This window comes from Suncus etruscus, chromosome 13, assembly GCF_024139225.1.
Source record: "Suncus etruscus isolate mSunEtr1 chromosome 13, mSunEtr1.pri.cur, whole genome shotgun sequence".
Lineage (NCBI taxonomy): Eukaryota > Metazoa > Chordata > Mammalia > Eulipotyphla > Soricidae > Suncus > Suncus etruscus.
The window spans coordinates 1,592,026-1,618,928 of NC_064860.1; the positions used below are offsets into that span (position 1 = coordinate 1,592,026).

Consider the following 26,903-nt stretch of genomic DNA (forward strand, 5'->3'; position numbering starts at 1 on the left):
ACTCCCCTCCACCAACGTGAAACACACACACACACACACACACACACACGTATGTGTATGCACAGGTACTCATTTCCCCACCTTTCGGCACCTCCTCCTCCTGCCCAACCCACCCCCGCCCTCTTCCCCAGCCCCACAAGTGGCCTGTTTCCTACTGAACACCAGCTCTCAGTCAGACCTTTCTGCAATCCCAGAAACCCCATCTGGTCACCTGAGCCCTGCTTGGAGCGATCCCTGAGCACAGAGCCAGGAGCAGCCCTGAGTTGGGTGTGGCTGAAAGACCAGAGGAAGAATTTCCACTAGTTAAGGGTCCCCTCTGCCCAGAGGTTAAGTCGGCCCCTTCTCCCTGCTGCTCCCCAGCCAGGTTCCACTGAGCTCAGGTTCAGGGGACAGTGAGGAGGAAGAAACAAAGTCTTTCTTTCTTTCCTGGGCACCAGGAAATTCCCAACAGCCTAGCTGGCCAAAGCCTTCATTTGCATTCGGGTGGGGTGACTTCAGGAGCAGAAGCCAGGGGTGAGTGCTGAGGTAAATGAAGTCATGAAATTTGCTTATATGTGATGGCTCTGGAGAGTATTATTCGGAGTGAAATGAGTCAGAGGGAGAGGGGTAGACACAGAATGGTATTACTCATTTGTGGGATATTAAAAAACAAGCTAGTAAGGTAATATCCAGAGATAATGGAGACAAGGTCCAGGAAGACCAGTCCATGGTTGGGAGCTTGTTACAAAGAGCAGGGGAGTGCAGTTAGGGCAGAGAAGGGTCCACGAGACTATGACAGTGACTGTTGGCAATGACCCCTCTGGACAAGAACTGGGGGGGAGGGAGGAGGAGCAGGAGGGGAGGGGGAGGTGGGGGTGGAGAAGAAAGAGGAGGAGGAGGAGAATAATGTCCCAGAGACAGGTTGCCGCAAATGTGCCCTGGTAAAGGGTGTTGGACTTTGTATGCCAGAAACTCAATCAGGGCCAACTTTGTTTATTTTCTGTTTGTTTATGGACCACATCCAGAGGCGTTCAAGGGTTACTCCTGGCTCTGTGCTCAGAAATCACTCCTGGGGACCATATGGAATGCAGGAATTCAAACCCAGGCTGGCCTATTGCAAGGCAAATGCCTATGCAGCTGGGACTTCTCATCGCCACGCCCTGTTGTTTAGCTAATGGGGTGTTGGCCTTCCCAGGATACTTCAAGGGGAAAAGCCTCACGGGGAGTTTCCCAAGGGCTTTCTGGGTTGCTCAAGGGACAGGTCAGCGCAGGCTCCTCGTGGGGTAACCAGGACTCAGTGGCGCTGACTGGAGTTGGGACCCGGCCTTGCTCTAAATTGTGTGTGTGTTTTCCGTTGTTGCTGCTGTTTTCTGGGCCACACCCCTCAGTATGCAGGGGTTATTCCTGGCTCTTTGTTCAGGGTACCATATGAGATGCCAGAGACCAAACCTGGGTAGGACATGTGCAAAGCGACTCACTGTGAGAACTCTGGCTCCTAATTGTTTTGTTTTTGTGGGGCACTTCACCCAGCAACACTCAGGGGTTACTCCTAGATCTGCACTCAGTACTATCACTCTTGATAACCACATAGGGTACCAGATATCAAACCCGGGTTCACCACCAAGTGCTTTACCTACCGAGCTATATCTTCAGCCCCAGCACTTGCTCTGAAGCGGTGCTTTGGTTTGGGGGTCCATACACAGGGTTCTCAGGGCTTCTGGTGGCCTTGGGGGGCCATCTGGGGGGGCACCAGGATCAAACCTAGTCACCCAGTTCTAGGCAAGTGCCCTGCCCTCTGTGCTGTCTTTCCAGTGCTGACGTGACTCTGGGCTTCAGAAGTGAGGGGATCAGCAGCCCTCCAAAGGCTCAGACCAGCATGCCTGGATGATGGCGCAGGCAGGGCCCTCTCAGGCACTGCTAACTGGGCCTCTCTCAGCTTGGTAGCTCAGGATGGTGCAGTCAGCAGCTCTGCTGACTCACCTTTGCAGCACTGTATGCAATGGTCAGGGACATTTGCATCAGGAGGGACGGGCATAGTCCCCCAAAATGGCAATCTCTGGGCCTCCTGCTATTCAAGGTGCTGCAAACAGGGTAACTTTTCTCTGCCCTCTGATCCCTATATCTACACTCATACATATGCTCATGCACATGCCCATAAATAGAGTACTCGGGTATAGCAGTTGGACTTGGACATGTCCCTTGGATAACTCCACTGTAATGATGGTTTTTGGGTTTTGGTCTTTTTTTTTTTTTTTTGGCTTTTGGCTTTTGGCTTTTGGCTTTTGGGTCACACCCAGCAACGCTCAGGGGTTACTCCTGGCTCTATGCTCAGAAACCGGCCCTGGCAGGCACAGGGGACCATCGGGGATGCCGGGACTCGAACAACCGTCCTTCTGCATGAAAGGCAAACGCCTTACCTCCATGCTCTCTCTCTCTGGCCCCCTGTAATGACTGTTTAACCTGGACATGCCCCCGGAACGTCCCCTTGTCATGCTGGGTACAATATGAAAAACTTGAACTGTTGTAGGAGGGCCCAGAATAGTGACCAAGCAAGCGGTGCCTGCTGGCTCTCGGGTTGGCGGAGGCAGCTATAAAGCAGCAGAGAAATGCTGTTTGCTTTGCATCTGTTCACTCTTCTATCTTCTTTGAACCTGGGTCTCAGACACTAGGAGGAATAAAACACATACTCTGTTTCTCTCTCCTCTGGGTGGGCCGCAGCTATACTCAGGTACATGTACGCACACGGGGACTCCCATACACATGTATACAACCAGGTACTCACACTATAATCATGTACATACATACACACAGGTACTCATGTACAAACACGGGTATGGCTCATACCAGTGCACTCATTGCACACAAGGGCACACACTCATGTAGACACACATGCAGCCCCTCACATACACATAGGTGCTCTGGACTCCTAAAACCTGGCAGGGCTCAGCACAGCAGCTGGCAGAGCTCCGTGGCACCAATGCCCAGCGGGAAAGCCTCAGGCCTGTCTCCAATGTTGGGACTGTAGGGATCTTGGGCTGGCTCTGCGGCTCCCTGTGGGGGGGGTCAGATGACTTTTTTTTTTTTTTTTGGTTTTTGGGCCACACCCTGTGACGCTCAGGGGTTACTCCTGGCTATGCGCTCAGAAGTTGCTCCTGGCTTCTTGGGGGACCATATGGGACGCCGGGGGATCGAACCGCGGTCCGTCCTAGACTAGCGCAGGCAAGGCAGGCACCTTACCTCCAGCGCCACCACCCGGCCCCCATAATAATGTTCTAAATCTTTTTGTTTTGGTTTTTTTGGCCACACCCATTTGATGCTCAGGGGTTACTCCTGGCTAAGCACTCAGAAATTGCCCCTGGCTTGGGGGGACCATTGGGACGCCGGGGGATCGAACTGTGGTCCTTCCTTGGCTAACGCTTGCAAGGCAGACACCTTACCTCTAGCGCCACCTCTCCGGCTTCGGGTCAGATGACTTTTGGGGGGCAGAAATGTCTGGCACTGTCATGCACTGCAATGAGTGGCCACACCCTGGCCTTACAGGCCCATGATGGATCCCACGGTAGTTCTTTTTTGTTTTTTTTTTTGGTCACACCCAGCAGTACTCAGGGGTTACTCCTGGCTGTGCTCAGAAATCGCTCCAGGCTGGTTTGGGGGGAACCATATGGGATGCCGGGATTCGAACCACCATCTGTCCTGGGTTGGAAGCATGCAAGGCAAATGCCCTACCGCTGTGCTATCTCTCTGTGCCCCCTGTGGCAGTTCTGACCCCATTGTGCTCATCAGTTATGTGGGAATCCTGAGACTCACTGGCCAGGAAGCTGATGAGAAAGCTTCAAGGTTTTCATGTTTTTTGGTTTGGGGCCAGACCCAGCAATACTCAGGACTTGACCCCTGCCTCTGTGCTCAGAAATCACTCTGGAGGGCTCAGGTGACCCTATGGGATACTGGGGGATTGCATAAGGCCCCAACATTCTTACTTTTTGGTTTTGGTGGGTTAATTTTTGCTTTTCTGCCATAGGCAGAAGTAGGCCGCTCGGTTTGTGAGCATTCTTCGTTTTGTGGAGTAGGGTCAGACCGAATTCCCCACAGGCCTCGCCCCAGGAGATCTGTTGCTCTTCCTCTCTGCTCTTGCTACACCAGGAAATGCCCAGGGCTGCTGGGGAAAAAAGGCCGGTTCCAGGAAGAGACCCAAGGGCAGTTGGTGAAAGCAAGCTATGTAGATAGAACCTGCCAACCCACCCAGGCTGGGAAACCAAAGGATGGTGCTCCCTTCCCAGCAGCTTCAGAATGTTCTCCAAGGCCAGCTCTGGCAGGAAGCAAACCTGGATACAGGGTGGGAAGTGTTTATAGGCCAGTTTCAGGCCTGATGTATATTTGCTTGTAGCCCCACCATGTTATCCCTTTCCTAAGATGCCATCCTGGCACATGCATTATCAGTTTCCTACTGTCCTCCCGAAGGACAGATCCTCCCTGAGGATCCCTGATGTTTCAGTTCCCTTGCACACTGAGGGTGGGCAAATGTCCCCTTTAAAAGAAAATAGTTGGGGCTGGAGTGATACATTGGGGAGGGCATTTGCCTTGCACACAGCTGACCTGGGTCCCATTTCCAGTATTCCATATGGTCCCCCACATACTGCTGAGTGATCCTGAGTGCAAAAGTGGCCTGAGCACTGCTGGGCATGGACCCGAAGCCAAAAAGACAAAAGTTCTTGAGGGGGGCACATGCCTAGAGGCGTCCATAGAGACCACAGTCAACACCTCACTGGCTATAGCACCCGGAGTGGTTACAGACAAAGCCAAGCCAGAGTCAAGAGGAGGGCATACAGCCTGGCTTGGTCCCCAGAACTTGGTCCTTGGAGTTCTTGCTGGGGCACACTATGGGTTCCCCATCCTGCAAGGCCACAATGCCACACTGACTGATGATGGGTGGCATGAGGGTGGGTGGGTCGGGGGGTGGGGGGGGCGCGTTTCTATCCTCTGCCACTGGAGGCTCCTAATTTTCAGCTCCCTTAGCTAAGAGCCCCAACAGAGGCCTTCCAGACCCTTCCAGACACACGGCTGTACCCCAGGACTGGGCCATCATCCAGGGATTCTGAGTGAAGGTAGGCAGGGAAGTGCCAACCAATACCAATGCTGCCTGCAGGGATCTACAGAGAGAAATTTCTGGAAGGTCCATGAACTCAACATTGAGGCCAGAGCACAAGCAGAAAAGTGGTGTGAGAGAGGGTAGTGTGAGGAAGAAGAGAAGGGCACCCATTGCCCCAGGGTCTAGGTTGAGAAACACATACGCTGGCTCTGGGAGTTCACAGGGCAAGCTCCAACACAATCTTGGAAAAGAAAATTTAATGCCAATTTGTAGCCGCAAGAACATACAAATAAATAAGCTCAGCAGGGCCAAGGATAAACTCAAGTGACTTAACTGCAGTTTTCCCCAAATCCTCTACAAATCCCTGCCCAAGATCACTAACATTTGGGTATAGCCTGCAAGGAAAGGAATGGAGAGACAAGTCCACGTGGGGCTGTTCCCGTGATCTACAAATAGCAGGAAACACGGACTTTATTATTCAAGTTAAGAAATTAGACGTTTTGTTTTGATAATGGTCATTGTCTTCCATCATTTGGCCCACATGGAAGGGTCTATTGCTAGTGCTGCTCCGTCAGGCACTGCATGGGCGCATGGGATAGGAGTGGGTGAGGGGCATCGGTGTATCCAAGTACACGGGGTGAGGGAAAGCTGGGCCCTGCCCCATCCTGCAGAGGGGAGCAGCTGGCCACCCCTGAAAGTTCTGCTCAGAGGCTGCACCCAGAGGCTCCCAGATAAAGTGCAGTTGGGGTGGGGACCCCGTCTTCCCTGCAGCAGTGGGCAGAAGGGGTGGCCCAGGAGGCTGGGGAGGGTAGCCTGGGTTTTGGTTCAGACCCTGAGCCGAGGTCAGGTGCTGCAGTGGGAACTTCCCCCCCTCACCAAAGCTGCCTGGCCTGGTGCGGGAGAGCGCAGGGAGTGAGCAGAGATCGGGACACAGCCCCAGAGCCGTGCTCCTCACGAGATGCAGGGTCCTGCGGCCTGGACCCAGGGCACCTGCCTAGGAAAGGCAGCAAGACACTGGCCTGGGCTGGAGCCTCCAAGGAGTGTGACCCCGGGGCACAGCCCCACTCCCTCTTTGGTTCCTGTCCAGCTTGTCAGGGCAGTGCCAAGGCTCCTGGCGATGGCTACAGGGCAGGCAGGGCAGCTGGATTGGTTCAGCTCAGCTCAAAGCCGGCAGCGCACTCGATGGCATAGAGTAGTTTGCTCCGCAGCAGGGCCTCATCGGAGAACTCGGGCAGTTTCAGCAGGTTCATGCAGGTGCTGGCGGTGGGCAGCCGCTCAAGGTCGGGGCCCCCATTGTGGATGCAGAAGGCAGGGTACAACTCCTGGAAAGAGGGCACAGGGGAGCCTGTGGGCAGTGCTCAGGGGCACCAACCAGTCTGTGGGCAGCCACAGGGATGCTGAAGAGGGAAACCACCCCCTGCTGGACGGAGCTGTGACTCTGGGAACAGTGCTCCTCCCGCAGGCTGGACAGGGGGGCAGCAGCCATGCTGAACAGTGGCCCCCACACAGGCAAGGGGTGTGGGAGAAAGGACCATGCAGCTCCTGGGGACTGCAGAGCCGAGGGGAGGGGCAGATAAGCATGGGGGAGCAAGGACAGGACACAGGGGGCTGGGGATCCTCCCCGTCAGGACCTTGCCTGCCTGCGGGGTACCCCGTGTACCTTGAAGCCCAGGAGCGGGGGCCGCGAGCAGCTGGTGACGAACTTGAGCAGTTTGCGCTTCTCAGCATCTGTGAAGCCCTCCACGACCCTCCAGAACACTTTGATGACTGGGTGCTCGGCTGAGTAGCCCCCTGCATCAAGAGTGAAGGGCACATCACGGCAAAGCTACAAGCTTCTGACTATGGATGGGACAGAAGTGCTGAGAGACGTGGGGCATGTGGGCACGTGCAGGCGTGAGTGGTGTGTGCAGGTGTGGGTGATGTGTTTAGGAGCCTGGAGACATTTCAGGACAGGAAAAACCATTTCCATAAACACAGGTGGGCTGTGCCCACCTCATCATCCTGTGTCCTACCACCGGGCCCATCCCACGACACATGGCGGGCAGACAGAGACAACATACCTGAGTAGTTGGTGAAGGATTTCAGGTCCTCCAGGCTGATGGGGACTTGTGCACCAGAAATCAGCACCTGAAAGAAGGCAAAGCTATGAGGGACACAGTCAGCCATAGGACCGTTTCCTATCAGGCCAGACAGGGCAACGTGCGCACCTGGATCTCCTGCTGGTCAAACATGCGCAGCCACTCCAGGCTCACGACGTTGGCCAGGCCCTGGCGGAAGGCCAGGCAGTGTGGGCGGATCTGTCGGTTGAGCCTGTAGTCGGCCACCAAGTGGATGTAGGCGATGCGGTTGGCACTGCTCACCGGGATGTCCTTCCCGCCTGCCTTCAGCTCTACCACCTAGGAACAGAGATAGATTCTCACATCGGGAAAGAAGTGGGAAGTAGTGGGTCTGTCCAAGGGAGGAGATGCTGGGTAATTTGGAGGGGCAGGAGGGCAATGCCCTAACTACATGTCTGGCACTGTCAGGGCACAACCCACACTCACCCCAGCCTCCCTGCCAATTCTGTTCAGCAACACCTGGGGGATGGGACAGGCAGGCCCAGAGCAGAGTGGGTGGTAGTGGATGGTGAGCTAGGCGCACCCACCAGCCCAGAGCTGAGTCAGGGCAGCACCAGCATGTCCGTGCTGTGGTGCACAGGCAGCCCCTTAGGATGCAGAAGTGCATTTGAGAGCTGACCAAGGCTTCAATGAGGAAGCCTGGGGGTGCGACGGTACACTGAGGCTGCCTGCAGGCTCAGCTCAGAGGCCAGCACTCCAGTGCACACAGGTGGATCTGTTAGTGCCTGACCAGCAGCCTTACTGATCCCTGGGCAGGAAACAAATCTGGGAGCAGCACCATGGCTCTGAGAGGGAAGGTTTGACGAATATGGCCTGCCAGCACAGTAAAATATCTACTTATTACAAATCTTTCAATCACAGGGTCCTGGGAACACCAGGGGCCATGAATTTCTCTCCCTCCCGACAAGAGACCAGAGAGGCCTGCCTCCCTTCTGTTAGGGCCTCTCCCCAGGACTTCATAATCTTCCTGAGGATTCACCTCCAAATGAACATTTGTCTGCGTCATCACCCATAATCCCTGCTCAGAGGGGGGAATCCTAAGAAACGGGGGAGCCTCAGCGTCACCTCTGCGTGCTTAGCAGCTCCTCAACAACTCCTGCATCGTGTTATTTAGGAGGCGCTTCTGGGCCACCATCTAGTTCAGGAGAACAAGACGCAGGCCAGCAGCAGCATGGCCTGCCTGAGCTAGAAAGACCCAAGTGCCACTTGGTCCCTTCTCAAAGACCGAGCGAGCTCAACAAAGTCCAGGCACTGAACCATAGAGCCAGGCTTCCCTTTCATTTCAGGGCTTGGGGGTTCCCATGACCAGGGCACCCCTGCGACTCAGGGCTGACCAGGACCAGTAAGGCCAGAATGCGGCCCTGGGAATGGATCTTCACTGGCATCAAACTGGGACAGATGTGTAAAGCCCAAGCCTGTACAAACTGGCGGGTCCAGCGCCTCATTTTCAAGGGACAGAGTAATTGGGACATACCCACCGTGTGTTCAGGCTGGGTAGCCCCTGAGCCCCCACGTGCTGCTTGGTACCCTCGTCTGCCCCAGTCCAAGGGTCTCAAGCACTGAGAGCGGCCAGGGCACCATGTGCCGGACCTGGACTCACCTGGGCCTCCCCCAGCTCGTTGTTCACCACAGTGAAGTTGAGGCCCAGCTCGTCCACATCACCCTCGTAGCTCTTGAGGAAAAGCAGGTTGCGGTAGACCTCAGGGTCCAGTGAGGCCAGATGGTGGATGTCCACGTCAGCACTGGTGCCCAGCAGTTTGGACAGGAAGAAACCGGCGAAGGGCAGCTCCACCAGCATGTTCTCATACAGGGCCTGCACATGGGCTCAGATCAGGCTCAGGGTACTCAAGGCTCTGTGCTCAGAGCACAGAGTAATCCTATCTGTGCATGGCTCACGCCTTGCGGGTGGGCCCAGTGGACCAAATGGGATTCTGGGATTGAACCTGGGTCATTCCAAGTAAGCATTTTCCCTGCTCCGTCTATGCTCAGTGAGGGAACTCGAGCTCCAGTCTTATTCCTTGAGGGCTTGGCAGACCCTGCCCTCTTGGGGGTAAGGGTAGACTGAGCTGCCCTGTCCTGGGCACCCTAACTCTGGCTCTTCAGAGGCCCAGCTGGCACTGGCCCCCCCTTGAGCCTGTGGGGCACACGCATAACAAGGCTTCTTTCCAGCTGTCGGACCCACTCCCAGCTTCACTGTCTCTGTGGCCAAAGGAGCAGGTGACGTGAGGGCCAGGGGGTGCAACTGAACGGGCTATGGGTGGACACAGGACAGAGAAGGACAGGAGGGGGAGAGAAGGCTGGCCCTGGAACACAAGGACACACACTGCTCCATCCTCCTCCTCCTCAGCCTAGCCTAGGAGCTGCCCACAAAGTGAGTCCGGGAGCTCAGCCACATGTGGCATGGCCTCTAAGGGTCTCTGGCAGGGAGGAAACTGAGCACCATTCCCCTCTGCTCTGGTTTCCGAAGGGAAAGCTGTGACGACAGTGAATCCTGAAAAAGGGACAGAGGATATCTTTCTGAGGGCGTGAGCACTAGCTTGAGTTGTTCAAAGCTCAGACAGACAGACAGACAGACCCGCCCACGTGGGGTCCAACCACCAAGACAGAAGAGCCTCACAGAAAACTGGAGTCAAATCAAGCATAAATCACTGTGTCCCAAAGGAAGGTCAGGGTTGGCTACTGTCTGCATCGCTGACAAGGTGGCTGCTAAGTCTGCGAGCCAGACCCCCAGCTACCTGAATTTTAAGCCAATCCCTCTGTGACTCATAAAGTGGAAAATGCATGCATACAATTTTTTATAGGAGGCAGGTTTATACCTTTAGAGCATTTAATATACAAGCACCAATAAATGATAGCACTAAAAAAAACTATGGCTGCATCAGCTAAATGGATTGTAAATTAAATTTCCATAATGCATGCAACTGGGATACAAATGTAGGCATAAATCAAGGTATTTTCTAAACACAGGTTAATTACACAACTTCAAAAACTGCCTATTTTTTATGCAAAATAATACACTTAGCATTTTTCATCCTGGCCTTAATTCCCAGCCAGCTGCCCTGCACTCGTTCGCAGGAGTGAACATCAATAATCACGTGTCAAGGAGAGAGGGGAAGGAGGTAGACGGGGGACCTGTATGGTGTTTCTCAACTGTCGGTCTTGGACGAGTGTTTATGGCTAGAAATTGTGCCAAAATGATTTGAAATAAAAAGGATTAATTATAGGAGAAGCCTTTTAATATAAGAGAGTGCAGTCGCAAAGCAATTAATGCAGATTGCGGAGCTATCAGGAGAATAAATGTGAGTCACATCCCAGGCCACCTTCTGTTTGCTGCCAAATAACTCCAGTAATTTACTACATTAAGAATCAATAAAAAAAATAATGCTTTTCAAATGCATCTCTATCAATCTCCAGGTGGTTCTAAAGTGAACATTTATAACTTAATCTAAAAACTATATCAGACATGTATTGTATTAAAACCACCCCGATGGGGTGAGAAGATAATCATTTAATTACCACAGGCCACACCAAGCTCAGGGTTTGCAGGCAGACAGTGCAGGAAAGTGGGGTGCTGGTGGGTTCCTGAAGCGCCCTCCCCCCCTTGAGGCTGGAGGCATGACTTGCCGCCCACCAGAGGCCAAGGCCCATGAGTGCACTAACTCTCAGTGCACCCGATGTGCTGTCCCCTCCCCCTCAAGGGCCCAGAGCCTGCAGACCCGAGTCCTGGACCTAGCTCTGACAGGGCAGGTGGGCTGAAGGGGTCTGTTAGCATCCTCCAAACACGGCTCCAGCACTACCTATTTGGGGAGGCCCCATCCTCTCAGACTAGTCAAGGCACAGGAGGCCTGGGTATGGCTGGTCTGCAGCAGACACAGCGTGGCCGAATGGACAGAAATCCTTTACATGTACTGTGTAAAGAGGCAGTTCCCCAGATGTGTTTACATGCATATGTATATATCTCAGTACCGGAGTGTGTGTGTCTGTGTCGGGGACTGGTGTGTGTGGGGGTGTGTGTGTGTGTGTCTCTGTCTCAGTGTGGGGTCTGGGGGCAGCTCTCCTGAGTGTGTGTGTCTCTCGGTGACCTTGGGGGGCAGATCTTATATGTGTGTCTCTGCCTGCCTATCTCAGTGTCCGGGATTCTGGAAAGCAGAGTGACCCAAAGGGGCCAGGTTAGGGTTAGGGTTAACCCACTGGGCCCACATAGGTGACCCCTCTACAACAAGGTACAGAGGCCCTGAACACATGTGGATGGACCTGGGGACCCTGGGACAGCTTTGGAGCAGAGTGTGGGGCCGGATCAGCATCCTGGTGCCCCACGACATACCCCAAGCAAGGTTGGGCTATCCTGATGTCCTGACCTCTGATCCCTGTTCCTCACTGTGGTGCTGATGGTCACTACCCCACATTCCCTCAGTGTCCATAAGCCAGACACACACATGGTCCTGACAACTCAACTCAACTCAACTCCTCCTCCTCTTCCTCAAGTTCTGCCCTCACTCTGCGGGCTGTGATATAATGTGTGGGCATAGCCTGAAGGCCAGAGGAGGAGGAGGTAGAGCAAATGCAGATGACCTGGTCCTGGGACTGAACTCCGGGGTCAGTGATTCCCCAAAAGTTTGCAACAACAAGGCTTCCTGGGACACACGTCTCGGACACTAGGCCACTTTCCCATGTATGATCTGAAAACGATGAAGCGCAAAATAATCTCTTTCCAGACCAAATGGGGTGCTGGAGAGTGAGCTCTGGGCCGGCAGTGTTCAAAGCAGGCACCATCCTCAAGATGCTCCCACTCCAGCCTGACCACTCTGTTTCTCATGGAAGGTGATGATTTCAGAACAATGGCTTCACTCATCACCATCACTGCTTCGTTCACTGCTTCCACAGACGTGGAAAGTCAGCAAAGGGCCCCGTGGGCTGAGTAGTCCTGAGGAAGCCCTTGAAGTGGGCATGGACAAGTTGAGCACAAGCACCCTGGGGAACAAAGATGCTGAGACGGGAGGCCAGGGAAGGCGGCAGGAGAGACAGAAGCTGCATGGCCAGGCCCAAGAGTATGTCTGAGTCCCACTGCGTGGTGAGATCCCGAGAGACCACCTGCGAGTCTGACTCTCCGGAGAGCAGACTGTGCCCGCGTCCCATGAAGACACAGAATTATAAACCTCACTCAACACTCTCATCTGTTAATTAAAAGTTTGAAATATGTGGCCATCGCATTATCTGGTAATCTGATTTATAGGGATTCGGTTCCAATTAAATCAATATTCCAAAGCAAGGGGGAAAAGCCATCTTGAAGGAAATTCAAATATGATAAAATATCCCATTCAATAAATATCTTAAACTTAATTGGCTTAAATGGACCCAGGTACTTCTATGCACGGAAAAAGTTCACGATGATGTCACCGTGTGGCTGCTTATTTATTCGCTGTCTGGGGGCTGATTTACCAAGCAGCTGCAATATAAGAGGGACACCCCCCCCCAACTAATGGACGGTTGTGCACGGGGTGTGGGCCAAGCCCACACCAATCGCCGTAAACATCACTCACATGTGCATTAAAGAAAATTTAAATACATTATGACCCAATAAATACCGCCATCAATCAACAGGAATTTTCTTGCTCTGAAGATTTAGGGTCCAGAGTCCGAACTGTTAACACCTTGAAGCGCACCTACTTAGAGGGACCAGTTTTCACTTGTACAAAGTTAACCATTTGTAATCAGGGAATAAACAGATTCGCTCGGAGAAGATTACTCTCTCGGGGATTACCATACAGGACATGGACAGTATTTGCAGAGCGAAGTCTCAGCTGCAGGAAAGAGAATTCTGTCTTAGTTTTGGGTTCACAAACCAGGCAGGGCTCAGGACTGACTCCTGGCTGTGCACTCAGGGCCCACTCCTGATGTGATGTTTGCCCAAGGCAAGCTCTCTGCCTGCCGGATTACGGTGGGGTTCTATGTGGAAGAGAATCAACGATCATCCTTCAAAAGTATTTCTGGCTCTGCCTAGGAAAGCCCACAACCACATGGGCAGATGTGGGCACAGCCACAAAAGGAACCTTTCACAGAAGGTGGGGAGCCCAAGATCAATCCGAGTCACATCACAGAGGCCATCAGCTTCTGGGAGCATCCGGCAGGGCACCCCACAGACCAGGAAGCTGAGGGTGGTGGCCAGCCGAAGCAGGAGGCGTACCCTGCAGTCAGCCATGCAGCGGGTATGCAGCCTGGCGCAGATCAGAACCCCTCTGAGCCACACGGCTCAGACTGGACCTGACGGAATTGGAACAGCATTTCAGAGAAGCCCCAAGTAAGCAAGTAAGCTCGGAGGGGCTGCAGGGGCATCGACTGTGATCTCACTCGCCCCTGGGAAAGGAACAATGATAAGGTGGAGGTGTGTGCAGTGTTGAGCATCAGTGGGCACAGGGCCCTGAGGTGGAAGTGACAGACCACCTAGGCACAGACACCGCAGGTGTTCCCTGTCAAGCAGCAGGTATGGGCGCATGTGGGAAGGCAGCCCAGCCAAGGACGGGCAGTGCCGATGACCTGCCAGCTAAGAGGTGGGCTCTGGGAGGGCAGAGGGCAGGACGCAGGGACCCTAACTTGGTCTGCGAGGAAAACCCCAACCCCACCAGCCCTGCTAGTTCCTGCTCAGCCATGTGAAGTTGGTAGGTTCCAGGTTGTCACTAGGATACACAGGAGACCAGGCTTTCTGTGAGACACTATGTCTCCCCTCCTAGTCTGGCACCAGCCACAATAACACCTGGGGTGTAAATGCACCAAAGGGAACAGACATAAAGTAATGCTGGAATGCGCCGCCAACCTGGAGTCTATCCCCGACCCCTGGCCCCAGGAAAGAGCACAGAATCAGGAGTAAGGCCTGAGCACTCCCAGGTGTGGACTGAGCTAATCCCCACCAAAGAAAAGTACCCAACAGCAAGCGTTACATTGTCTGTTTCTGGCTTTTGGGTCCCCACCAGTGATGCTCAGGGCTCACTCCTGGAGGTGCCCAGGGAATCACAGGAGATGCTGGAAATCGAACCAGGGCTGGACGTAAGACAACGCTGTCCCCACTCTACTCTCGCTCCAGCTCCTGCTTGCATAGAAATTTCAACAAGTAATATTTAATTAAAAGGTAATGAAACTATCTGGACAACCGGATTAATCAGATTTAGTCTCCTCCTCAGGGGAGGAGATTAGGGGTGGTCTGGACACACCACACACCCAGATGCAGGAGTCCTGGTGCCTGCAGGAGGGCACCCAGACTGAGGAGAAAGAAGGCACTGTCCAGAGGCAGGAGCTGGCCTCGCGCCACCAGGACTAAGGATGTGGGCTGCCTTCTCCAGACTGAGCAGGAGACGCTTGTGGACAGCCTGCCCAGTCTTAAAGGGCAAAGCGAAGATGGCCTCCAAGTTATAAGGCCTTTAGGCCACACGCCAAGACCAGTGGACTCCTCTCGGGCCTCTACTGTCAGGTGACGCAGGGTCAGTCAGTCACTTGCTCTGCCCTCACCAGGCCCCGCTCTGCCCGCAGGGCCGTCCTTACCTTTCCGAGCATCCTGCCCAGGAAGTAGTAGTGGCGGGCGAATGAGTCCCCCACGAGCATCTGGGCCGCCGGGTTGGGATACAGCAGCCCTTCATTGGTGGTCTTGAAGAAGCCCTGGTTGGGGTTGAAACCCGACTTGAGCAGCTCGCTCAGGAACTCGCGGAAGATGCCTCCGCCGTCAATGCCCGCCTCATCCAGCCCATGGGCATTGAGGAGGTGGACTCGGATCCGCTTCTTAAGGTCGGGCTCTGAGGGCAGGAGAAAAGGCTGTCGGAGACGTGGACATGAGAGCCAGGCCCATCTGGGACAGGCCCAGTCCTCCGGCTGCATCTGCCACCTGGTTCCGCACTGACAAAACGTGGGAGACAGCCAAACAGCTCATTGAAAACAAGGGTGGAGAGGACTCAAGAGATTCGTCCACAGCCAGCTTCCATGTTCCTCAAGTGCTTGGCCAGTTAGTGGGGAAGGTAGTGATGGGGAAGGTGGTGACAGATGCCACCCAGAGCCCCGGGAATTACCTGGTATGGACCCAGTGTGCCACCCGGGCCCCAAATCTGAGGTATGGCCAGCTCAGAGCTCCCACGGATGGCCCAGGAGGATTAAGGGATGGGCTGTGACTCCCATAGCTGACATGTCCCAGACTTGAGCTTTCCTTAGTAAGAAAAGCACAAGATGTGGTTGAGTTCAATGGCTCCATTCCAGGCTCAGTACCCAAAGAAGCCAAGCGGCTGGCACCAAGCACCAACACAGCTGCTCCGTGAGCCAGCTCTGAGGACCCCCGCACAGATCATGTCTGATGGCCAAGGAAGGAGAAGGGCAAATGCTCACTGGATTTGAATCTTGTCTCACTTCTCCAGGGAATGTGTCTTAGAGCAGAACGTACCCAGGTCAGCCTGAAAACCACAGGAGTCCTGCCCAGACCTCACTGTTACCTGGGGCTGGCCAGACAGAAGTGAGGTGCAGGTATGAGTGACCCCAAGCATCATCAATAGTTCCCAGGTTCTGAGAGGTTACACATAGACTCCCAGGTCCAGTGCCTGCTCTCACGTCTGATGGCACACACCCAACCTGGTGACAGCTCACGTCACAGCACCTCTGTCCTGCAGCAGTGGATGCTACCCTCAGAGCAGTGTTCGGACACAGCACCAGAGACATGCTGGGCTGGAACAACTGCTCAGAGGTGACACGACGCACAGGACTACATGCGGGAGCCCCTTGCTAGATGCCAGCACTTGGGGCTTGCGCTGCCCTATATCATGCGAGCCCAGAGAGGCAGCAGGCCACCTGGGACCACCCACAGCCCAGAGCACTGACAAGAGCACAGAGCTCACGCACCGTTCTCTGGAGACAGCTTGTCATAGGCGTCCTCATAAATGTAGTTTCTTCTTATCGTGACATTAATGCCGTCCAGAAACGGGCCCTCTCCTTGTACGTCTTGTTTATCTGCATAAATCAACCTTTGAAAGATCTAATGAACAAAGAGAGAAGCTCTAAGGCTATGAGAAACAGCACGTTTTGGTTACCATGAACATGTACCACCAGAAGGAAAAACTACTAAATAAATATTCACTGTTTTTTTGTTTTTGTATTTGTGTCACACCTAGTGGTGCTTAGGAGTTACTCCGGGTTCTGCACTCAGAAATCGCTCCTAGTAGGCATGGGGACCATATGGGATGCCGGGACTCAAACCTCTATCCGTCCTGGACTGGCTGCGTGCAAGGCAAATGCCCTATCGCTATGCTATCTCTGGCCCCAATGTACACTTTTTTGTTTTTTCTTGGGCCACATTCATGGTGCTCAGGGCTTACTCTTGGTTTTGCTCTCAGGTGATCCTATGTGGTACCAGGGATGATCATGTACCCAGATTGATCATGTACGAGGCAAATGCTGTCCCCGTTGTACAATCACAATCACTCTGGCCCCATATATTTTCACTTCGTGTCTCTGTTTTTTTTTTTTTTTTGGGTCACACCCAGCAGTGCTCAGGAGTTACTCCTGGCTCTACGCTCAGAAATTGCTCCTGGCAGGTTCAGGGGACCACATGGGACACCGGGATTCGAACCACTGAACTTCTGCATGAGAGGCAAATGCCTTACCTCTATGCTATATCTCCGGCCCCCACTTCGTGTCTCTGTAACTTCTGAAATACACTATTTATTTTGAGCTTTTAGGACCATACCTGGCAGCACTAAGGGCACTCATGGCTCTCTGCACTCAGGAATTACTCCTGGCAGGCTTTAGGGACCATATGGGATGCCAGGAACAGAACCTGACTTGGCCGAGTGCAAGGCAAACCTAACCATTGCGCTATTGCTCTGGCCCCCAAACCCACATTATTTTTTTTCTGTTTTTTTTTTTTTAAACACCCATTATTTAAAAAAAAAAATCAGTTATTTCTGGCAATGCTCAGAGGGCCATAGGGGATGCAAATGCCTTCCCCCACTGTCTAATCGCTACAACCCAAGAACACACTTTAAAGGAACAGGCACAGGCTGGAACTATAGACAGCAGAGTGGATAGAACACTGGCCCTAAATGTGGTGGGTCCGAGTTCATGATCACACCTGAATGGACTGTGTGCACGCCAAGCACCCTCCCTGCCGTACTAATGCTCTGGCCCCTCTACAACTAAGTTTAAGACTCACTGAATTCTGAGATTCAGCCTATCTCAGTATTTCCTCCCTCCCTCCTTCCATCCTTTGTGGTTTTGGGGCACACCCGGTCAGGCCTTTCTCCAGGATCTGCATTCGGCAGTCACTCCAAGTGTGGGTTGGGGGGCCCGTATGGTTAGTTGTATGAATGGCCAGTGCCCTCCCTACTGCCCTGTCTCTCTGGCCCTGCTAAGACTGTTCATCTGTGAACCCTCAGTGGGTGAAAGGTGAACCAACAGCTCTGCACAGAGGGAGATATCAGGAGGATCAGAGCAGGACAAGCTGCTCAGCATTTCATGGCATGAAATCCAGCAGAGGGCGCTCAGGGGCTGAGCAGTGAGTGTGGGGCACTGTTCCTCCTGGAGAGTGAGCCTGTTTCAGGCTAAAATCCCAGAATACAGCCTCTCACTTTTCAGAAAGGTCCTCAGGTTGTTGAATAAATACAAACCCAAACTTTTCAAATGTAAACAGTCTATGATATTAAGTTAGAAATCACCAGGCAACGAATTATGATGTCAATCCATCCCCCACCCCCTTTTTGGCTCACTCAGGCAGTTCTGGGATTGACCCATGCTCAGACATGTGCTAGGAAGCATCAGTGGGGCCGGAGCAAAAGGAAAGCGGGGAGGGCATTGGGCTGGCGTGTCAGTTCCACCCCCTGCACCTCGGAGAGTCCCTAAAGCCAATCCAGGACCTATCCCTGTGCACAGAGCCAGGAAGCAGCCCTGAGTACCGCCCGCTGTGGCCCCAAGTCCAAGCAGCCCAGGAACAAAGGAAAGAAAGCACGTGGTGAGGGGCCCCACTGAGCAGCAGCCCTCGGAAGGGCACATGGACACACTAGGACACAAGGCACATGTCCACGCATGCCTGCCAGGCAGGACTCAGGACTCGGCTCCTACCTTGACTCGCTCCTCAAAGGGAACCACGAAGGGCAGCTCCGTCAGGATGGCGAGCTGCCGCTCCTCGGACACTGAGAGCGGTGGCGAGTCCAAGCCCACTAGGACACAGGGGAGCCATGAGTATAGTTCCTGCGAGCCCTCAGACACGCCTTACCCCCGTCCGCCCTGGCACTTTCCCACTACCATAGCAGCTGGGCCCGGGCTCAGGGGCCACATGTGGTGCTGGGGATTGAACCTGGGTAGCCCTGCATAAGGTGAATGCCTGAACTCCGGAACTCTCTCTCCAGCCCCTGTATATGTTGTGGCTATTATTTGCTTAATATTCTAAACATTTTTTAAATTTTGGTTGCTTTTGGATCACACCCAGAGATGCTGAGGAGTTACTCCTAGACTCCAGAGGACCATCTGGGGGGGGCCTACAAGAGAACCCAAGACTAGGAACCTTCCCCACTGTACTGAGTCTGGTCGAATCTGTGGAACACTCAGCAACATGAGCTGGCTAGCTGCCTGGGCCAAATCTAAACCAGAACATGCCTAACCCAGGACCGACTCACCTCAAGGTGTCACATGGAGCCCGGAAAAGGTACCCAGACAGGCCCAGGGCACTCACCATCCAGGGTGGACTGCAGGGGCCCGATACGGCCCATCCGCCGGAAGCGCCACACATGTCTTGAAGCTGGCACGTAGAGCTGGGTAACCTGCGGGACCATGCCCAGCTCAGATGTGGGGTCTCCCCGTCCCAGCCCTCCTATGCCTCCACCCCAACATGGTGATCACAAGGACCAGTCACAGCATATCCTGATGGAGCCTCTGAGTGTCCAGACCCTCTTGCCCCACTGCCGTTCCTCTGCATCAGAACCAGGTTCTGGGAACCAGCAGCCCTGCAGCAACTCAGGCCTGTGTACGGGAGCACTGACCTATGTACCTGACGTGTGACCGTGTGTCTGTCATGTCGCTGCACACTGATGTGTGCCTGTGTGTCCTGACATGGAGCTCAACCCCCACCAGCCTCCCCGCCTATGACAGTCAGCCCCAGGTGGTCTGTGGAAACACTCCTGGTTCTCACACTGGCCTGTTCTCTCTCCACATGCTGTCTCCCTCAGGGTCTCAGAATGAATCTTTTCAGGCCTACTCCTGACACAAAGGGAACTGTCCCCTGCTCTTCCTGCTGTGAGAGAGACATAGTGTATGCACGCCTATGTTGTGTGTCAGGATGTGTACTGTTCCTAATAAGAGGCGGATCTTTCAGCTGACAGATGGTCAGACTGACTGGGACAGACGGAGGCTCCGGCCAGCCCAGGCCGCACTCAGCGCTCAGTCCACTGTTTGGCGTGGCATCTGCGTAACAGCCCAGGGCACCTTATCGGCTCGGATATCTTCTTGCTCCGACAACCAGTGGTTCGGGGGACAGAAGCTTCTCCGTGTGTCTCTGGCCTTCAGCATTTTCACCAGGTTCGTGATGACCTGCAGAGAAGGAAAATGACCCAGCAACACAGCCAGGGCATGGTGGGCGGTGAGTCTGCTGCCCTCAGACACAGGCACACAAGAGTAAGCCAAGAATATGTCAAGCCCCAGGGCCAGTTCCTGCCAGGACATGGATCACGGACACAGCCCTACCAGGAGTATCAAAGAGATGAGGGGGAAGAAGAGGGAGCGGCAACTCTGTGTGCAACATTCAGTAGTTCCTTTTATTTTTTTGGGTCACACCTGGCAGCACTCAGGGTTACTCCTGGCTCTACACTCAGAAATCGCTCCTTGCAGGCGTCGGGGACCATATGGGATGCCGGGATGCCTTCTGTGTGCAAGGCAAATGCCTTACCTTCATGCTATCTCTCTGGCCCCGACACTCTGTAGTTCTAGGCCCATTAGGGCTGTGTTGGGTGGGGATGAGGGAACCACAGAGTCCCAGAGATCAAACCCAAGTCTCAGAACTGCTAAACATGTCTCTGCCATGAAGTCACATCCCAATACTGGTGATTTAATTACAAAATAAGATTAAGGGGCTGGAGCAATTACATAGCAGGTGGGGTGTTTCCTCTGCATGGCCGAACTAGATTCAATCCCTAGCATCCCATATGGTCACCCGAGCCTCCTAGGAGTGATTCCTGAGTGCAGAGGCAGAATGAGCCCTGAGTACTGCCTAGCGTGGCCCAAAATCATCAAAACGCCCAGCACCTTGTCCAATGTAATAAGTGTATGACTAGGGGCCGGAAAGATAGCATGGAGGTAGGGTGTTTGTCTTGCCTGCACTGCAGAAGGACAGTGGTTCGAATCCCGGCATCCCATAGGGTTCCCCGAGCTTGCCAGGAGCGATTTCTGAACGTAGAGCTAGGAGTCACCCCTGAGTGCTGCCAGGTGTAACCCAAAAACCAAAACAAAACAAAACAAACTGGGCCCGGACAGATAGCACAGCGGTGTTTGCCTTGCAAGCAGCCGATCCAGGACCAAAGGTGGTTGGTTCGAATCCCGGTGTCCCATAGGGTCCCCCGTGCCTGCCAGGAGCTATTTCTGAGCAGACAGCCAGGAGTAACATCTGAGCACAGCCGGGTGTGGCCCAAAAACCAAAAAAAAAAAAAAAAAGGAAGTCAACAAAACAAAACAAACAAGTGTATGACTAGGGGCCAGAGCAGTAGGGTAGGGCACAGCAGTAGGGCGTTTGCCTTGCACGCGGCTGACCTAGGACAGACCTCGGTTGAATACCCCAGCATCTCATATGGTCCCCCAGGCCAGGAGCGATTTCTGAGTGCAGAACTAGGAGTAACCCTTGGGGCTGGAGCGGTGGTGCAGGGCGTAAGGCGTCTGTGCACACTGGCCTAGGACAGACCTCGGTTCGATCCCCCGGTGTCCCATATGGCTCCCCAAGCCAGGAGTGACTTTTTAGCACATAGCCAGAAGTAACTCCTGAGGGTGTGGCCCCAAAACAAACAAACAAACAAAAAAAAAACCAAGTATATGACTAAAAACATGAGATGATCAGGGGCCCAAGAGTCAGGCATGCAGTAGAGCCTGGTTTCATCATTGGGCACAGCCCTAGAGGTCTGGTCGGACTAAAGGGAACTGAGGGAGTCAACTGCCATGACACTGAGAAGCTTCCAGACACAAGTCTGAGGACACAGACTTTGGGTAAATCGTTTCAGAGCACATCTCAGGTGGTCCCGAAGATTCCAGAAAAGGAGACCTCAGGTGGGACTCTCACTCACAGAAGCAGGAGGGCTGGAACCCAGGCAGAACCCCAGCAGGGGATCCCCGGGCAGGCACTGATCACACTGGATACCCAGGCTGTGCCAAGTCACTCCAAGTACCACTGGGTGTGACCCAAGACCCGGCCCCAAAAGGTCCCAAGCTTACCATCAGTAAGAGGGTCTGGCTGGACCCTGGCAACCTGACAGGTTGGTCCAGTGCCCAGTTGGGCTGTAGCTCTGGGACACCTGCTTGACCACGGATCCTGACTGGCTCACTCTGAAGACTGCACGGTTCTTTCACTGAAAGGACCTAAGGGGTAACTGCGGGGGGCGGGCGCAACTCTGATCCATTCCCTCAGCCCTTGCAGAGTGATAATAGCAGAAACTGTTCCTTGGGGAAACAGCAGAAATGGGGCCCCTAAGGCCGATGAGACTGTGGGAGGCCCGGTGCCAATTGCGGGGGCCCGCACATTCTGGTGCTAACAGCCCAATTTGAGGTGCTTGCAGGTAGTCCAGTGGGTGCTGTTCTACAGCAGAAAAAATGGGAAGCAGGTGGGAGACACAGAGGGGCTGAAGTGCACACCCGTGCCCACAGGAGGCATGAACCTGACCCAGCCCTTAGCTGCACTTGATCCACAGAGCAAGGCCCAAGTACCTGGCCAACTGCGAGAGAGAGAAAATGAGAGAGAGACAGAGAGACAGACAGAGAATAATCCATTTAAGCCTCCTGTACTGCAGAGCTCCATTTACCCCCACTGCAGAAAGAGTGCTTTAACCTCCTCTGCAGAGAGTGAGACAAAGAGAGAGCTCTAACCACCTTTGCAGAAAGATAGCAAGAACTAGAGTGAGAGAGTGAGCAGACGAGTGAGCTATCCAGCACGGTGTGGCCATGGCAGAGATGCAAGCCCCAGCCCTATTCCTCCTGCTGCTCTCCAGCCTGAGCAATTAGCACGGCAAGTTTATAAATGTGATGAATGCAGCCAGTTTAGCAGTGTCAGCTCAGGCCTGTGACAGAGAAAGATGACCGGATCCACTTAGGCCACCAGGAACCATGTGGGTAGTGCTGGTGGGGGCTAGTGCTGCACTGGCAGGCCTGGTCGGACACAGCTGGCAGAGGGCTCCACCAACTTGGATTCATTCTGAAAATGAGCAGAGCTTCCGAAGAATGCTGTGACCAGCACTTTCCAGAGGGATAGGAATAGGACAACAGTGGGGTCCAAGTTCTGCTCTCTGATACATCAGCGCAATAGGGATGCCCACAGTGTCCTCCTCCCAGACTTGTCCTGTGGGTATCCCCTCCCTCAATTTCCTGTTTATCCTACCTGGATGGTCAGACCCACCACACCTGGGAGGGATCTGCAATTTGGAATGAAAAATATAAAAGATGGGGCCGAAGAGAGAGCAGCACAGCAGGAAGGTGTTTGCCTTGCACTCAGCCAACACAGGATGGACCCCATGGGTGTGACCCAAAAACAAACAAAAAAATATAAAAGGTGTGGCCTGGGGATAAGGAGGGAGGAAGGAAACATGGAGCAGCTGAAAGGGAGACAGAGAGCTGCAGAGAGAGCCAGAGAAGCAGCTTAGAAGAAGCTGCTTGGAATAGAAGCCATGTGAGGAAATGCACATGGCGGATAGGACCATAGAATACACCGAGCTGACTCCTATGAAACTTAAACTGACTGCCTGTGAAATTATTTTGCTGCTCCTACCCTTCTCCAGACCTGCCGGTAGAAGGGGTAAAGGCACAGCGCCGAGAAAGGCCTCACTGAGACATAGACATTAGACATTTTATTTTATAGTTAAAAGAACAATGCCAGGGGCCAGAGCAGTGACACAAGCCGTAGGGCATCTGCCTTGCATGCACTAACCTAGGCCGAACCTTGGTTTGATCCCTGGTGTCCCATATGGTCCCCCAAGCCAGGAGCGATTTGAGGGCATAGCCAGGAGTGACCCCTGAGCGTCACCGGGTGTGGCCCAAAAACAAAAAAACAAAACAAAAAACCACTGTCGGGGCTAGGGCAATAGCGCAAGCTAGTGCATTTGCCTGGCATGCAGCTGACCCAGGATGGACCTCAGTTCGATCCCCAGTGTCCCATATGGTCCCCCAAGCCAGGAGCAATCGATTTCTGGGCGCATAGCCAGGAGTAAACCTTGGGCGTCACCAGGTATGGCCCAAAACAAACAAACAAATAAATATTGTCCCATCTCCCGTTCAGGACAGTTCCAGAACAGACTAAAAATGCATTTCTGCTTACATTTCTATTCAAAACTATTTTTAGGGTTCAGATCAAGAGCAGTCATGATTTAGAAATTCTTTTCCTTTGGGGGGGCCCCCCATACCCGGCAGTGCTCAGGTGTATTCAGAAATCACTCCTGACAGGTTCAGGGTATCAAATAGCATGCCGGGGGTTGAACCCTGGTTGAACCCTGATGCAAGCATCCTACCTCTGTGCTATCCGCCCCAGCACCAGAATTATAGAAATTCCATTTGGGGGGGAGGGGTCCCACACCCAGTGGTGCTCAGGGATTATTCCTGGCTCTGTTCTCAGAAATCATTCTGGGCAGGCACAGGGGATCATATGGGATTTGAACTGCTTTCAAGGCAAACACCCTACCATTATGCTATCTCTCAGGCCCAATTTTAGAAATTCTATTTCTAAGATCAGGACCTCCTGCGAAAGGTGATTTCAGCAATGGTTCCAAACTTACAGCTGAGACCAACAAAGTAAATTTCACCTAAATTTCCAACATTCTCACTCCTTACTTAGTCACGCCTCCCACAGTCATTCAGAGATATATGGGGAAAAAACGAGTGCAAGATTTTCATTAGACAAAAGAAAACACCCGACACTGGGTTATTAAATTCTGAGATTTCTGGGCTCTAAAGATAAGTCCAGTAGATGCTATAAAATAATGACGTTATCGGGCCCGGAGAGATAGCACAGCGGCATTTGCCTTGCAAGCAGCCGATCCAGGACCAAAGGTGGTTGGTTCGAATCCCGGTGTCCCATATGGTCCCCCGTGCCTGCCAGGAGCTATTTCTGAGCAGACAGCCAGGAGTAACCCCTGAGCACCGCCGGGTGTGACCCAAAAACCAAAAAAAAAAAAAAAAAAAAAAAATGACGTTATCTGAGGCCGTACATAACCGGGTACCCACCTAATGGTAGAGTTTATGGGTCTAGATCTCAGAGTTTAAGTACTTAACCCAAACTCCAGATGCAGCCATAATGCCAGGTCCAGGGAAAGCCAACATGGGGACTGAGTTTCCAGCAGGAGCTAGGAGGACAAGTTTGTGTGTGAGTTAGGAACTGGCAAGCTGTTGCTCTTTAAGGGGGTTGAACAACCAGAGAGGTTGTTCTTTTTTTTTTTTTTTTGGTTTTTGGGCCACACCCAGCGATGCTCAGGGGTGACTCCTGGCTGTCTGCTCAGAAATAGCTCCTGGCAGGCACGGGGGACCCTATGGGACACCGGGATTCGAACCAACCACCTTTGGTCCTGGATCGGCTGCTTGCAAGGCAAACGCCACTGTGCTATCTCTCCGGGCCCAGAGGTTGTTCTTTTTATGACTGAAACCCAACTACAGATATGTTTGTAATCATGGTGCTTAAATATCTTTTTTGTTTGTTTGTTTTTGGGTCACACCCGGCTCAGGGGTTACTCCTGGCTCTATGCTCAGAAATCGCTCCTGCAGGCTTGGGGACCATATGGGATGCCGGGATTCCAACCACCATCCTTCTGCATGCAAGGCAAATGTACTATTTCCATGCTATCTCTCCAGCCCCAAATAAAGATATTATTTAAAAAAAAAAAAAGACCAGAGTTCAACACATGACCTCTGAGCTGACTCGGGAATACAGAGAGGCAATTCGAAGAAACTGTGCAAACACATATTACACCAATTTCACAAATGATCCAGTCAACGAGGCATGAGGTCTGCACCCAGCGCTATCCACCATCATCAGTTATACTCAGGTCTCATATGTGTGCTCATAAGTGAGATGTGCTGTGTGGCCAGGCACAGCAGCTGAAAGGGGCTCCGTGCACGGCAGGGTGAGTAAGCATCCCTTAATTAGTCCATCAGGTTAAGTGCAAGCATTAATGGGCCTTTCCGAAAGTGGAGCTTGACATCTTTGTCCAAACATGGCCAAGAAGAAAGTTCCATTAGCAATATTAATACAAGCTTAGTTGATCATTTTCATTCAATTAACTTCTTTCAATTAAATAGAGAGCTGGACAAAAGCTGTGATGAAGAGCCCAAAGGGCCGACTGACGACCCCAGCCCACATTAGTGTGCGAGGGGTCACGGGTTTGGAGCCTACTGTAAATCTTGCGCAGGCCTATTCTTGGCCCACTCAAGAAGGCACTGAAGAGATTTCAGGGCACCAGGCTCTTCTTTTCTCCCTTCTTCCCATCTTCCCATGCTATGCTTTCCCACAACACTCCTGCTGGGGAACCCGCAAGCCTGTCTCCATGGCATCACAGGCCGTCAACAATGACCAGCAGTCGGCTCACATCCTGCCAAAGCCTTAGGCCACCCACCATCATTCTCTCAAAAGAAAAAGGAATAGGGACCGGAGAGGTAACACAGCAGTAGGGTGTTTGCCTTACACACAGCTGACCCAGGATGGACCTGGGTTCAATCCCCGGTGTCCCATATGGTCACTCAAGCCAGGATCGATTTCTAAGTGCATAGCCTGGAGTAACCCGAGCGTCACTGGTTGTGGCCCAAAAACCAAAAAAAAAAAAAAAAAAAAAAAAAAAAGTTTAAAAGAGCTTTTTCAGTGGGAAAGAAAGGTGGAAGAATTTACAGCTTGTACTGATGTCCTGCTGCTGCTAAAACTACTTACAGTAATGCACAAGAAAGAGGCTAGAAAACAGAGGCCAGAGCTATGGTAGGGATGGCACTTGGCTTGCATAAGGCTGACCTAGGTTCGATCACAGGTACCCCAAATGCTCCTCTGAGCTTGCCAGGAGTGATTTCTGATCTCAGAGTCAGGAGTGACCCAAGTACAGTTGGGTGTAACCCAGAAACAAAATTAAATCAAAACAAAAGAGTGAGATAGCTGTGACAGAAATGACTTCTCTTTAGTTTTAAAGTTTAACAAAGCAAAACCTCCCAGAACCAAAGCTGTGCTTGGTTCAACTGTAAAGAAGCAAATATAAGCATGTCTGGATGCCGGGCAATGAGGCAAAGAATCAGGGCCCTGGGTACCTTGAACAACTGAATCCACCGCTTCTGCTCCATCTGGATGCACCGCTGCATCTCGGAACTAGTGGTCACACCAATACTCTGAAAGGCAAGGATATACTCCTCCCGGACTTCGGGTTTTGTTTCAGGATAAGCCAGCTTGATGATCCCTAGGCAGGCATCCCGAAGGCAGCGGGACAGCATCACCAGTTCTTCGAGAGTAAAAGGCATCGCTGAGGATTGTCTCTGACCTGCAGTAGAGAACCATG

General features: G+C 52.9%; 1 protein-coding gene across 1 annotated transcript in view; it reads right to left on the reverse strand.

Annotated features, from left to right (window-relative positions):
• Positions 1-5,496: 5,496 nt before the first annotated feature.
• The window catches only part of UBE3C (ubiquitin protein ligase E3C), a 35,288-nt gene continuing 13,881 nt past the window's right edge, over positions 5,497-26,903 (reverse strand). Inside the window, exons 13-23 of the mRNA XM_049785266.1 lie at positions 26,659-26,885; positions 19,624-19,728; positions 18,875-18,962; positions 18,265-18,362; positions 16,051-16,183; positions 14,716-14,963; positions 8,783-8,995; positions 7,273-7,461; positions 7,126-7,192; positions 6,726-6,856; positions 5,497-6,387 (exon numbers count right to left, since the gene is read on the reverse strand). Coding sequence (XP_049641223.1) covers positions 6,217-6,387; positions 6,726-6,856; positions 7,126-7,192; positions 7,273-7,461; positions 8,783-8,995; positions 14,716-14,963; positions 16,051-16,183; positions 18,265-18,362; positions 18,875-18,962; positions 19,624-19,728; positions 26,659-26,885 — 1,670 coding nt within the window. The 3' untranslated portion in view covers positions 5,497-6,216. The remainder of the gene's footprint in view (positions 6,388-6,725; positions 6,857-7,125; positions 7,193-7,272; positions 7,462-8,782; positions 8,996-14,715; positions 14,964-16,050; positions 16,184-18,264; positions 18,363-18,874; positions 18,963-19,623; positions 19,729-26,658; positions 26,886-26,903) is intronic.